At 45.4% G+C, this 12,292-nt stretch overlaps 3 protein-coding genes across 5 annotated transcripts; 2 read left to right on the top strand and 1 right to left on the bottom strand.

Moving 5' to 3' along the window:
* Window positions 1–695: 695 nt before the first annotated feature.
* Window positions 696–11,727, bottom strand: LOC108156044 (arrestin domain-containing protein 17). Its single transcript, XM_017287315.2, has 3 exons — window positions 11,181–11,727; window positions 1,576–2,997; window positions 696–1,515 (listed from the first exon to the last, which is right to left on the bottom strand). Exons 1-3 carry the CDS (start codon window positions 11,293–11,295, stop codon window positions 1,454–1,456), a joined length of 1,599 nt encoding a protein of 532 aa, XP_017142804.1. The 5' UTR covers window positions 11,296–11,727; the 3' UTR covers window positions 696–1,453.
* Window positions 3,756–7,692, top strand: LOC108156043 (tetratricopeptide repeat protein 14 homolog). Of its 2 annotated transcripts, XM_033388589.1 has the most exons (9): window positions 3,756–3,864; window positions 4,008–4,326; window positions 4,390–4,601; window positions 4,659–4,870; window positions 4,931–5,149; window positions 5,294–5,820; window positions 5,899–6,214; window positions 6,290–6,298; window positions 6,375–7,692. In XM_033388589.1, exons 2-9 carry the CDS (start codon window positions 4,059–4,061, stop codon window positions 7,501–7,503), a joined length of 2,892 nt encoding a protein of 963 aa, XP_033244480.1. In that variant the 5' UTR covers window positions 3,756–3,864; window positions 4,008–4,058; the 3' UTR covers window positions 7,504–7,692. The 2 variants fall into 2 exon arrangements, with proteins under 2 accessions (XP_033244480.1, XP_017142803.1); XM_017287314.2 differs by lacking the exon at window positions 6,290–6,298.
* LOC108156045 (GTP:AMP phosphotransferase AK3, mitochondrial) lies at window positions 8,134–10,210 on the top strand. Of its 2 annotated transcripts, none has more exons than XM_017287317.2 (2): window positions 8,134–8,324; window positions 9,134–10,210. In XM_017287317.2, exon 2 carries the CDS (start codon window positions 9,158–9,160, stop codon window positions 9,806–9,808), a length of 651 nt encoding a protein of 216 aa, XP_017142806.1. In that variant the 5' UTR covers window positions 8,134–8,324; window positions 9,134–9,157; the 3' UTR covers window positions 9,809–10,210. The 2 variants fall into 2 exon arrangements, with proteins under 2 accessions (XP_017142806.1, XP_017142805.1); XM_017287316.2 differs by having other exon boundaries at window positions 8,135–8,324; window positions 9,131–10,210.
* Window positions 11,728–12,292: the final 565 nt, after the last annotated feature.

The following is a 12,292-nucleotide window of genomic DNA, read 5'->3' as shown; positions in this document are numbered from 1 at the left end:
TCAAACCATCTATTCCCACAGATTTTTCCTCTCAAAATAAAATGAATTTTCAATCAACAACAATACAACAACAACAATACATCCCACAGGGTACATAGAAATTATCCTTGAACCTTCAGTTTAAGTTTTTTTTGTAATTATATTAACATTTTATTTGCTTGTTCGCTTAAGTAAATGAAATTAGAATTAGTTTTACCACAAAACTAAAAACTCAAAAAAAATCTGTATACAAAAATATGTGTGTTTTCTTTTTTGAGAATTATAAGCACCTTAAAGAAAATCCTTGTTCGTATTTTTTGTAATTGCATTTTGTGCGCTTAAGACTAAAAGATGAGATTGCTTTCGAACGATACAAAAGTTCCATCAATCAACATATTCAATCCGTGCTTAAGTATTTAAATCCTAAAAAAAATGTATAAATTAAGTGGGAGAAATAAATTATATCATGGTTGTGGGGGGCATCGTGTAAAAAACTTAAGCGTATAAAATTGAGTGCTTTGAGAAGATCAGTATCTTTAGACATAAAAAAGTATTCGATAAATAGGCGGGCTGGATGTTTTGAGAAATGAGTGATTAAATTCCCGTGAAAGTCTTTCGTTTATTTGGCTGTCAGAGAGAAAGGGCGGTCCAAAGACAGACTTTTGTTCTAAAAATTCTTTTGATTCTAGGAAGTTTTTAGAGCTTAACTAAATAAATCAGTTTTAATTTTTAATTTATTTAAAAATTTGTTCATAGACATTTTCGTATGTTTATTTGTTAATTTGTTGGCTAATTTGTATGCTATGGGTTTTCTATCTATTTTTTTTGTGCTTTAAATATTTCGAACTGTTGGCATTTTGAAGCTCAGGCAAATAATTTGAACAAAGTCGTGAGAAATCTTTAGCTAATTGTAATTTCCATTAAATTCTATGATTTGTGACATTTTTGTTTAAATATTTAACATATTTCTCTAAAATATGTGAACATATTTGTTTATATTAATTTTCTCCACATTTTGTAGTCTTTATCTGATCTGTTACTTAGGGTCTCTCCCTTTAAACTTTAAAGTATATTTGTTTTGGCTCCAAAAGATACATAGATTGTAGATACATTGGTTTATCTAATGATTGGAACAACTATTTAGATACAGAAGTGGAACATGATCAAATTATTTGCCTTGTTTCAAAACTTGTTGCCAAAAACAAATGCTAACAAAAGCCTACAACAAATTTACACCAAAACAGATCAAATTCTTTTCATTCATTCATTTTTGTGTGCCTCCATTTTGGTGTAAATTCAAGCCTTAAATTATATTGTGCGCACACATTGCCGATTGTTTCTGTCTATGATATATATATTCGATATACCTATTGATATTCGATAACACTATTAAAGTAAACCTGAAGCTCTAAAATCTAGGCAAAGCTTGGACGTAACTGGGTGTCGCAGAGGAAGGCGTCGGTTCACAGTTCGCTCACGTTGTCGTTGTCTCCGCGGGGGCATTGGCCCGACCAAACAGCTCTTCATAGGATGGTGCTGCAAAGAAGGCAAAGGCATGGAGGATTACTTGTCCAACAATATCAGCTGGCAACTTACGCAACTCGTGTACGCCGGGCGGCTGGCGTGGCTGCAGAAACGATGCCGACGATGATGATGCCGTTGTGGATGGCAATTGACTGTACCCGCTGACAGGGGCGGGGGCCACTGGGGGCACGGGCTGGGGTGGTGGCGGCGGCGTCATCGCCAGCAGCGAGTACTGGGGCGACTCTGGCAGCGGATAGGTTGGCAAATGCGGTGGCGGATACGATTGCACCATCATCGGGCTGGACGAATAAGGCATATACGGGACATTGGAGCTGCGCAGACTGGCCCTGGCCGAGGGGCTGCCATACTGCGAGCCGTACTGCGAGCCATATTGCGAGGATTGTGACCCGCCCGACGTGTACGACAGCTCCACACCGCCCACAGCGGGACTGAGCGTGGCCGTCGACGAGTCGGAGGTGGTGGAATTGAGGGAGCTGCTTTCGCTGAACTGCGAGGAACGCGATGGCGAGCCAATCGAAGTGTCCAGCGTGGGAATCACCTGCAAGGCTCCTCCGGTGGGTGCGGGCTCGAACGGATTGCCCATCGTTCCGTTGGCATCGGGTCCGGGCGGCCCGTTCTCCGGTCTGGGTGGGGGCATGGGACGCATCGAGCCCAGACGGTTCGACGCGTCCTGCGAGTACACCTTGAAGGGCAGATTTAGCACCAGATTCTTGAAGAATCCCCGCAGCACTGCCTCCACACGCAGCTCGTAGACAATGGTGATCACGCCGCTCAGATGATCGTCAGTCGGTTGGGCTCCCTCCGGCATGAGGAGCTCGTGGGCGAAGCTCCGTTCGCTCTTCTTCTGCACGGAGCCCGTCTCCTTGTTGGCAATGGCAATGCACTCGACCTTCTGGACGCGCAGCGGCACATGGCTGTAGTATGTCACATACTGGAGCACACTGAAGCGCAGCTTCTCCACATTCGTGGTGCTGTTGTTCATGACGGTGACGCAGATGCGTAGCGGCTCGCCCCGCACTGCAAAGTCCTCGGGCAGCAGGGCCACCATCGTGATGGGGCGCGTGCCGAACAGACTGATCGTCTTGGTTATCTGCTTCTCCAGGGGACTGGGCACGCTGCGTTGCATGGCGTGCAGCGGCATGTTCTTGACCACCGTAAAGCCGATATTGTGGCGCTCATCGAATGTCCAGGGCCGCTGGATGAGGACACGCATCTTGTACTTGATGCTGCCGTAGCTGCCCTTGAAGCTAGAGGGCAGCTGGCGGCCCAGGGCCACCTTGAAGATGAACGTATGCTCGCCGGCGGAGAGCTCCAGGCCGCGCGGCTCAAAATCCGGCAGCGGCGTCTCACTGTGCTCGTATATCTCCTTGCTGGTGTAGAACAGACTACGCGTGAACTCATTGTTGTTGGAGTTCTTGCGCAGTATCTCCATCCACTTGCATTTTCCTTTCCCAGTGACTTGGATTTTAATGGCTGCAAAAAAAACAGACGAAAAACAGAATTCAAATATTTAAAACACCAAACGCCATCTATGGGCAATCGATGGTACCACTGAGTGTACCATTCGATAGTATCGATTGCTGTTTGGTGGGATTTTCTCTCTTTTGTGCGACTTGTGGGCTTTTCTTGTTACTTGCTCTCTTTTTCTAAGTAAAATATCCTCTCTTCGTGGAGGGATTTTTCCTCGCAGCAATGTTCCTACATTCATTTGCGTTTTATGCTGCTGGCAACATTCAGTTTGTATGGACCAGACACATTTATCGAAAAATTAGCAAGAATGTGCCGCAACATGGGGCGCGGGTTAGGTAGCCCTGGGGGAGTGGAAATTATAGAATTGAGGAACTGTTTGTCATCCCAGGCTCTAATTAGTCAGTCTCTGTTTTAAAGCTCATCTTACAGAGACTAAGAATAGGTATAGGGATCGAGATGTATATACCGAAAACAGATCAAATGCATTAATATGTCAAAAACATGAGAATCTGTGAAAAAACATTATTAATTACGATTCAATTACGGCTTGTAAAACGGTATTTTAATATTAAGTTCACGAAATAGGGTATACAAATGTCGGATAAAATTATTTGCGCAGGGCGGAATATCAAAACCGAGGAACATGATGGAACTTGAACAATTCGTCAGTATATTTACGGTATATTCTGATAATGAGACTGTATATTTTGGTATATTCTGAGGGTCCGTCGGTATTCTATCGGCAAATCCACGGTCACACTGCTCTCCTTACTCGTGCGTGCTTTTTTTTTGCCAGCGGCGGCGTACAAAAATATTTAATTTTTAATAAGTAAACACGATTTCAGACAAATAAATTGTGTTTAAAGCAAGGTAATAAACTAGACCTCATATTATGCACTCGATTTAACTAATTTTTGTGCAGCTGCGGCAGGCGTAAAGCCGTCATGCCGGGTGCTCAATATTTTTTCGCAAGGGCTAATACTTTTTTTTGCGTGTCGTTTTTTTTCTTGCAGAGGACGCCCATTGTGAAAATTTTTCCGGGGCTGGGCCACTCCACAGACAAAATGAATACTGAATATATCGGCAAGGCGATCAGCTACCATGGCCAGCCGCTGCAAAAGATTTGGGACGATGAGCGTGGCAGCGAGGAGTTGCGCCAGATGGGCCTCACCCAAATGAACTTCAGTGTGTACCTGGAGCGACAGAAGTATTTTACATTTCAGGAGCGTGCCAAGCGCCTCAAAGTGCATCAGTTCTTGACCAGAAAGGCGACGGATCTGTACGATCGTGGTCTGGTGGCCAATGTTATGGAGGATTCTGTGGTGGCTATCGGTAGGAGATCTCCTTTTTAGCCAAATCAAATCAGTTTCTTATGAGTTTTTGTTGTGTTTTTAGGTAGCGAATACCTTGTTCAGCAGCCCCCATACGAGTTCTTCACACAACTCAAGGACAAACGGAAAGCCTGGACATATCGCTTGGATGTCCTCAAACAGGGAAGCATTATCTATGCCTCGGTCATGAGTTTGCCCCGTTTCAATCGTTTGGTGGTTAAGCCCCTGTGCTCTGAAGAACCACTGCACTTGTATCTGGCAGATATACCCATAAAGGTAGGTAGGGGAGTTTCTTCCTCCCATCCAAAAGCTAATCTCTGCTGCTGTCTGTAGGCCACCATAATGCAAACAAATTGGGGTCCTCTGCCACAGGACAAACAGGGAAATCCACGTCAATTCGGTCCCAACGATATACTCCGCTGCGAGATCTGTCAGATCTCATCGGATGCCGAGCGTCTGGCCCTGAATATGATTGGCATGTACCAGAAATCGCCAGACCTGAAGCTCGGGCTCTGTGACATCAAGGATCTGCCCAAATACTATCGGTAGAGATCGAAACCTACACCACCAAGCAACCAATTTGTAAACCGTGTCCTTTGTTTTAGACAAATCCATAATCTGGAGCATCCTTCGTCCGTGCACTATGAGGATATGTTGCGTTTTGCGCCGGAATTTGAGAATCCCAACTATGATTTACTCTTTCAAGTGAATGGCCTGCAGCCCAACGAGAACTTTTCAATGATGGGACACCTAAAGTTTGGCTACCCGGAGGCGGAATATGCCACAGAGCTGCGACAGAAGCAGGCCTCCCAGTGGGCATTTCGGTAAGTGTTTTTTTGTGGAGTTTCGGAGGATCTTTTTTCTAAGGATTAGTGGCGACAAAATTGTGTATTCCATTCCCACCATTTGCATACCGTTCCGTTTCGTTTCGTTTCCCCATCGATCGCAAAACCGAATCATCCAATCAGCTCCGTGGCTGATGGCATTGAGCACTTTAAGAATGGCCAGCAAGTTGAGGCCTTTCAGTGCCTGAATAAGGCATTGAACATTGATCCGCGCAATGTTGAGGGCTTGGTGGCGCGCGGTGCCCTCTACGCGAATCGTGGCAGCTTCCTAAAGGGTCTGCAAGACTTCGAGAAGGCCCTAAGCTTGAATAAGTACCATGTGAATGCGCGTATATACATGTGCGAGACCCTGGTGGCACTTGGACGTAGCTACGAAGAGAAGAACTGCATACCCGAAGCGGTCAAGGCCTACAATGATTGCCTGAATCTATTGCCCCAGCATGCGGAGGCACGTCTCTCGTTGGATGCTCTCCAGCGCTGCTCAAATCTGCCTCCAGGAGTCGTAGTCCCACCCCCAGTCCCAGTCGGAAATGCTGTTGGCGATGGTAAGCATACACTGAACAGCACCGATGTTGTCGATTTGGCCCAAACATCGGACGAGTCCAGCTCCTCCAGTGGCGGCAGTGTTGAAAGTGATAGCGGGGATCCCAGTAAGTACACGAAAGGGAGACTGCTCCTCCTCCTCCAGCTGCTGTTCCTTTTTCGGTCTAACCTATTTCCCATTTTAGCTGGAAGAGCACGTGGCAACAGTAGCAGCGGCACACATCAGCCACAGTTTGGCGGCGGTGGCGGCGACGACAAGCTGGCCATCATCGATGCCGAAAAGGCCAACGAATTCAAGCTGGACGAAGACGAGACCATCTCCAATGTCCGGCGACTGCTGCGCGAGGCCAACAAGCACAAAAAGGCCAAAAAGAAGGGTAAAAAGAAAAAGGATAAAAAGGAAAAGAAATCGAAATCAAGGTCCAACAGCCTCGCCGGGGACGATGATGATGTGGATCCCATCGAACTGCTCAAAAAGATTGACATTAAAGAGGCCTTCAGGTGAGTGTCCCCTACTTTCTCCCCAGCTAGAAATATTTCAAAAATTTCTCCCTGCATTTACCCCCAAACTGCTAGTCAGGACACGTATGTACTTAGAAATTAATGAATCTGTGGATTATCTGCCGTGCAGTCCCTATTTATGAAATCTTTTGTCTTTTAGGCTAATGCAAAATGTCGGCAGCGATGCCGAACTAAAGGCCAGGCTACGGGAGTATTTGCAAAAGGGTGGCGGACACAATGCCTCACCGCCGCCACCACCACCGCCGATGGCACGCAAACCGGAACCGTTTGGAGGCGGCAACAAAAGGACAAGCTACGATGACATGGGACCCAGCACTTCACGGCATGCGCATGCAGCAGCTTCTGCTTTTACCTCGAATGCTGCAGCGGCTGGTGCAAGTACCAGCGTACAGGTGGCACAGCAGGTGGCAGCCAGTTTCCAGGATCAAAAGAAACCACAACCGCAGGCACAGGTGCAGCCGACGCCCAGGTTCTCCTTCCAGATCAAGCGTCCCCTGCAAATGGACAAGTTCGGATTGCTGCGTCTGGCCGTACCGGATCCTCAGAAGACTATTGGGCGCAGCAGCAGCTCGCGCAGTCGGAGCCGCAGCCGGAGTCGCTCGAACAGGAGACGAAGCGAACGGCGTCACAGCACATCGAGGCGCAGAAGCCGTCGCGATTCGCGTTCCCGTTCGCACAGCCCATTGCGACGAACCAGAACCAGGTCGCGGTCGAGGAGGCGTCGTTCTATATCGCGTTCCCGCAGTCGCTCCCGATCGCCACGACGATTTAGTGGCCGATTTGGACGTGGTCGCCGCTTCGAGCGACGCTCTCGCTCACGGTCCGTTCACCGGCGGCGAACGCCGTCGCCCTTTGTGCCGCGCCGCACACCGTCACCATTTGTGCCCCGGCGCACACCCTCGCCAGCGTCACGTTTCCGACGCACTCGGTCGCGCAGCTACAGTCCGCGTCGCTTTCAATCTCGCTTTATGACACGGGGACGTGGCCGCGGACGCGGCAGGAGCCAGAATCGATACTCGTGGTTTAACCATGACCAGCGACCGAATACTCGGGCCACGGAATCGAATGGACGTAGCGTTAGTCCGGGCAAAAAGGATGATGGTCCTGATTCTAAAAAGAGATCCGATGATCCGAAAAGGAGCGCCGATGGTCCCAAAAAGAATGCAAATGATCCCACCATCGAAGAGGTGGACGAAATGATCAAAAATGCACAAAAGGAACGCAAACAGGGACTCATCGAGGCGACATCCAAGGAGGTCAAAGAATAAACAAACAAAGCAGCGTTAAGTTATATTTTAGTTCTTATGCATATTTGATTTTGATATTCAAAAACTTGTAATATGTTCGTTCTCCTTAACCAATTATTGGACACCAGAAGCCGACTACTCAATAAAGAAGCTTTCGAAGCAAAACTCTTCTAGCATGTCCTGCATGCTGTGTTAACCCAACAAATTTCATTTCATTTAAATTGTTTAATTTATTTTTGGTACTTTCCATTCAGTGCGACAGAACCCGAGTCCAACAAAAATGCCGTGAGCTTCCAGCAGTTACCGATAGTTGCGCTGCCACCCACACACATGCAAATGCCAGTGCAGAAGAGAGAGAGAGCAGCTGAGAGTGGCTCTCTCTCCCTCTGTTCTCAACTGCTGTTGTCTTTGTATGGGTTTGGTTGAGGCAATGGCATATCGAAAAGAAGGTAAGGCAGTCCCACAAAGCTTTCTCCATTCGAAAGTCTAGGTAGAGCGGCTACCAACCCTCCATTGAATATACCCTGCACCCGACCGACCGGCTGTCAGTTTAAAGAAATCATACGAGCAGCCGTACGAAACGGTGGAGCACTTGGGGGAGGGGTATGGGGGATAGAAGCTAAACAACATGAGGGAGACTAAAACACTCAGCCAAGATAAAGTTTCATATCATTTTCGCCAGCCGGCAGCAGTGGAACGCGCGACGGGGAGCAGCATTGGTGTTTGTTGTTCGCACATTATTTAAATATTTGAATGCGACGACGACCAGTTATCGCAATTAGTACGAGGGCGAAAATTGCTAATCGAATAAATCAAAACTAATAATAAAACCCAAGTGCCGTGTAAGTGTGACAAATATGCATACATATGCATAAATTCTTCAAGTTTCTTTACATAACAAAACAAAGAACAACAACAAACACACACATAAAAGTGCAAGGTGTTGCAAAAAATGCAGAAAACATATGCGACAAAGTGCAGGCGCAATAAAAAAAAAAAGAAAAAATTAAGGAAACATGCGCCGACATTGAAACGTTTTTTTAAAATAATTTTCCGCTTGGACTTTGAACGATAAGCGCGACCAAAAACAACAACAAACATCTGCTATGAGAAAGACAAAGAATATAAAATCCAGAAGCCACGCTTGCTCTTATTCGTATTCTTACTCTTACTCTTCGTTTTGTTGTTGTTGCTAGTGTTTGCTCTTCGGGGTGCGGTACACTTGTTGCCATGCGGCCTATGGCCACGCATATCCCGAATGATTTGCGGTGTGCGTAGTGAAGTGGAATAAAACCGGCATTTATCGCAAATTTGTGTTGAGAAAAAGTGTTGCACTACAATTACAGCAGCTATTATTAAAATCACACGTATCTACTTTTATCAATAATTTTCCTGTGTTTAGTCATAAAAATACTACATAAACTATTAAATATTTAACCTTCACTATTGAGTATCGGAATACATGTTTTTGTTGTGTGCCTTGATAATCTAATCAGCAAAACTTACTGGCCCATAAAGAACGTTTCAAATGGCCAACAAGTGCTTCCTATTTTTGGTTCTTCGAGTACTCTATCCTTTTATCAGTTACTAACCCCAACACAAAACACACTTGCACCTCATGTGAACTCTCTTTTCCATCTATTTTCAGCAGAAATAGATCAGAAACAAAGCTATTATGTATTCGAAAATCTTCCGTGCTGTGATAATCGGAGCCCCCGGCTCCGGCAAGGGAACCATTTCCGAACGTATTGTAAAAACATTTGGATTCCTGCACATCTCCTCGGGCGATATATTGCGCCAGAACATTATCAATAATACGGATCTGGGCAAGAAGGCGCAACAGTTCATCAACTCTGGCCAACTGGTTCCCGATGAGATAGTCACAAAGACGATGCTGGCCCGCATCCGAGAGGTGGGCAACAAGTCATACATTCTGGATGGTTTTCCACGCAACAGTGCCCAGGCGGATATTCTGTCCGCACGGGAGCAAATCGATGCCGTTATCAATCTGAACATTCCACACGATGTAATCATTTGCCGTGTCAAGAATCGTTGGATTCACGCACCATCCGGCCGAGTGTACAACATTGGCTTCGATGATCCCAAGGTGCCTGGAAAGGATGATGTGACGGGCGAACCGTTGACCCAGCGTGAGGACGACAAGCCCGAGGTGGTGGCCAAACGTTTGCAGTTATATGACGAGCTGATGAGTCCGGTTTTGGCCTGGTATGCGGAACGTGGTCTGGTCACCAGTTTCAAGGGGCGTGAGACCAAAGAGATTTGGCCACGCGTCGAACGCTTCCTCAAGGATAAGGTCCAAGGATAGGCGGCCAAACCGGTTATTTCCGAATAGAATTTCTTCAATTGTGCACAAATCAATGATAAGAACAATGTGTTCAATTAAGCCCAAACATATTTACGAGTATATGTATATGTATGTATCTACAATATGTGTGGAACAGGATGGAGAAGGAGCACGAGTCTAATTAAATGTAATTGCGAAGCCTTACAATGTGAAAGCGATACGAACTATGCGTCTAACTAAATGTACTTCTTTCTTTTGTATTTGTATTTGTAGCCAGCGACACCCGAGTATACAAAACATTCCCCCTCATAAAAAGTGTATTTTTCCCCCCCATTTTTGTATAAACATCTTTTTGTACTCGTTTTTGTACTATGTGCTCTGATAATAAATCGCGTTTTGTTATACTGTGCGCTGATAATTGAACTTTAGACTATTCTACTAACTAAGCTTAATAGTATGTGGAGTCCACATTTGTGGCTTCCCTCCAAATGACACACAAATGCCCTTCACTTTGCTGCGTAGTGCACTCAAACTTGAAAGCTGCCAGAGGGGATGGTGTGGATGGTGTGGCGCTCCCTTTTGGCGAGTACCTACTCTCTCGCACACAGTCAAGTCAGCTGCTCACACGCGCACACCTGCACACACAGAGGCAAATCACAACAGAGAGCCAAACGAACTACACTGGCGGGCCGAAAAACTGGGCAGTGTAGGTCTTATTCAAATAAAGATTTTACTAGAAATTTTCTTTAATCACATATTTCATAGAGTTTTAAACAACATTCATATGGTATAATGCCAAAATAAGTTTATTTACTAAGGTAGTTGATGGAAGTGTCGTAGATGAACCCACTCTTTTTTTGTAGCCTTGACTGTGCTGAGAGCGCGCGCCGCTCTGATTGCCCTCAGAGACCTGGCTTTGCGATTCACCCATTATTCCGGCATTTTTGGCACACAAACAGACGGAGGTAACAAGAACAACGCTTGCGCTTCTCTCTCTTTCTCACGCCTTGGGGCCTAATGAAATGCGTTTGCCATTTCCTGAAACAAATGCTACCGCTAAACGAGAGCAAATGCCCGGAGTGCAACAGCAATGGAATGCTTATCGATGAATGAAACGCAAGTGCAAAAGGCAATTGAACGAATTTTCGTGCGAAAGGGGAAGAGTGCGAGAGCGATATCATCATGGTCAAGCGGCAGCAGTAGTACACTGTAAAATGGCTGCTGTGCTTTGCGAAGTTCTTTGTTAATGCCAATGGGGCCATAACGAAAGTCCACTACAACTGCCGTCCCGCGCGAACAATGGATTCGAACCAAATGACAAACCAAAGCCCTGAGTCATTGCGACTTCTATAATGCAAGCTCGGCTTGTTCCCAGAAACCAACTATGACTTACCGCGAATCTTCGTCCGCTTGTTCACATTCATCCAGATCTCTCCGCGTATGATGTCGCCGGCAAAGTAGATCCCGTCGGGATTGTCCAGTGTGATACGTAACCGTTCACTTTCCATTCTGACAATTCGATGGCTGCTCTCATTAAACACTTATCCAAAAATAATTTCGTCATTAAAATGCCGCAACATGGAAACGCAGCAACTGCACCGCACTGCAGCACACCTTCACACCCGCGCCGCACCCTTGGTCTATATATATATATATATATATGCAGAATTACTACACTACAACGATTTGGACGATTTACTACATACAACCGCGGAAGAGAGCTTTCCGATTTGGCCACTTCTTTGTCAATTTACTAACTATTTCACGCTAATTTGACACAACCAGGGCGGGCCCCGAGCTGTCCACAGATGCGGCTACACACACGCGGCCCTGTGTAATTGAATTCGATTAAAGGTGCCATAAATGGTTAAATAATTAAATTTCTTATAAACGAGGTTCTAGCTTGCCAATTATTGTTTTTGTTTCAATTTTGGTTCCTTACCAACACTATAGTAAAATCACGAACTTAGCCCACTAAGGCCCCCTCTATATAAATAATTCAACTACCTGAGGAAAATGTCGGGAAAATATTAACGATTGGAAATTCTTCTTGTAGATCCATGACATCTTTCATCTGAACTTAAAAAAACCACGTTATCTTTCACCTGAACTGCGCTACCATTATTAATATATCATTATTTTCGGTGGAAAATTGAAATACCCCCTTGGCTTATAGTAGGTTAATAGTTCTCCGTCATGGATTGAAAACCATATTCCTCGATTATAATATTCCGTCGAATATTACTAGCTAGATAGATCTCCCAGCCCTGCCCACATAATTCTATCCAATTAATGAAACTATTTTCTACTTGACTGATTTATTTTAAATACTTGCTTTTATTGGATTTTGCGTAAAAAAGGTTTTAGCGAAAAAGGTCCAACAAAAACAACGAGAGAAAAGTCGTTTCTATTGCTCAATTTTGATATTCCATTGAATAATGCTGACTAACTAAAACCTTTAGCTCTGCCCACATAACTTTAGGCCATTAATGAATAAATTTTCCA

This window comes from Drosophila miranda, chromosome 2 (genome assembly GCF_003369915.1).
Source record: "Drosophila miranda strain MSH22 chromosome 2, D.miranda_PacBio2.1, whole genome shotgun sequence".
Taxonomy (NCBI): Eukaryota; Metazoa; Arthropoda; class Insecta; order Diptera; family Drosophilidae; genus Drosophila; species Drosophila miranda.
Note: the sequence above shows the minus strand (reverse complement) of the source record. Positions and strands in the feature narration are given on the sequence as shown.

Coding starts and splice junctions, on each gene's coding strand:
- LOC108156043 (XM_033388589.1), top strand. CDS start 4,059: ATGAATACTGAATATATCGGCAAGGCGATCAGCTACCATGGCCAGCCG. Junction 4,871..4,930: donor GATCTGCCCAAATACTATCG/GTAGAGATCGAA, acceptor CCTTTGTTTTAG/ACAAATCCATAATCTGGAGC. Junction 5,821..5,898: donor AAGTGATAGCGGGGATCCCA/GTAAGTACACGA, acceptor TTCCCATTTTAG/CTGGAAGAGCACGTGGCAAC.
- LOC108156045 (XM_017287317.2), top strand. CDS start 9,158: ATGTATTCGAAAATCTTCCGTGCTGTGATAATCGGAGCCCCCGGCTCC.
- LOC108156044 (XM_017287315.2), bottom strand. CDS start 11,295: ATGGAAAGTGAACGGTTACGTATCACACTGGACAATCCCGACGGGATC. Junction 2,998..11,180: donor CAAGCGGACGAAGATTCGCG/GTAAGTCATAGT, acceptor TTTTTTTTGCAG/CCATTAAAATCCAAGTCACT. Junction 1,516..1,575: donor GCCCGGCGTACACGAGTTGC/GTAAGTTGCCAG, acceptor CCTTCTTTGCAG/CACCATCCTATGAAGAGCTG.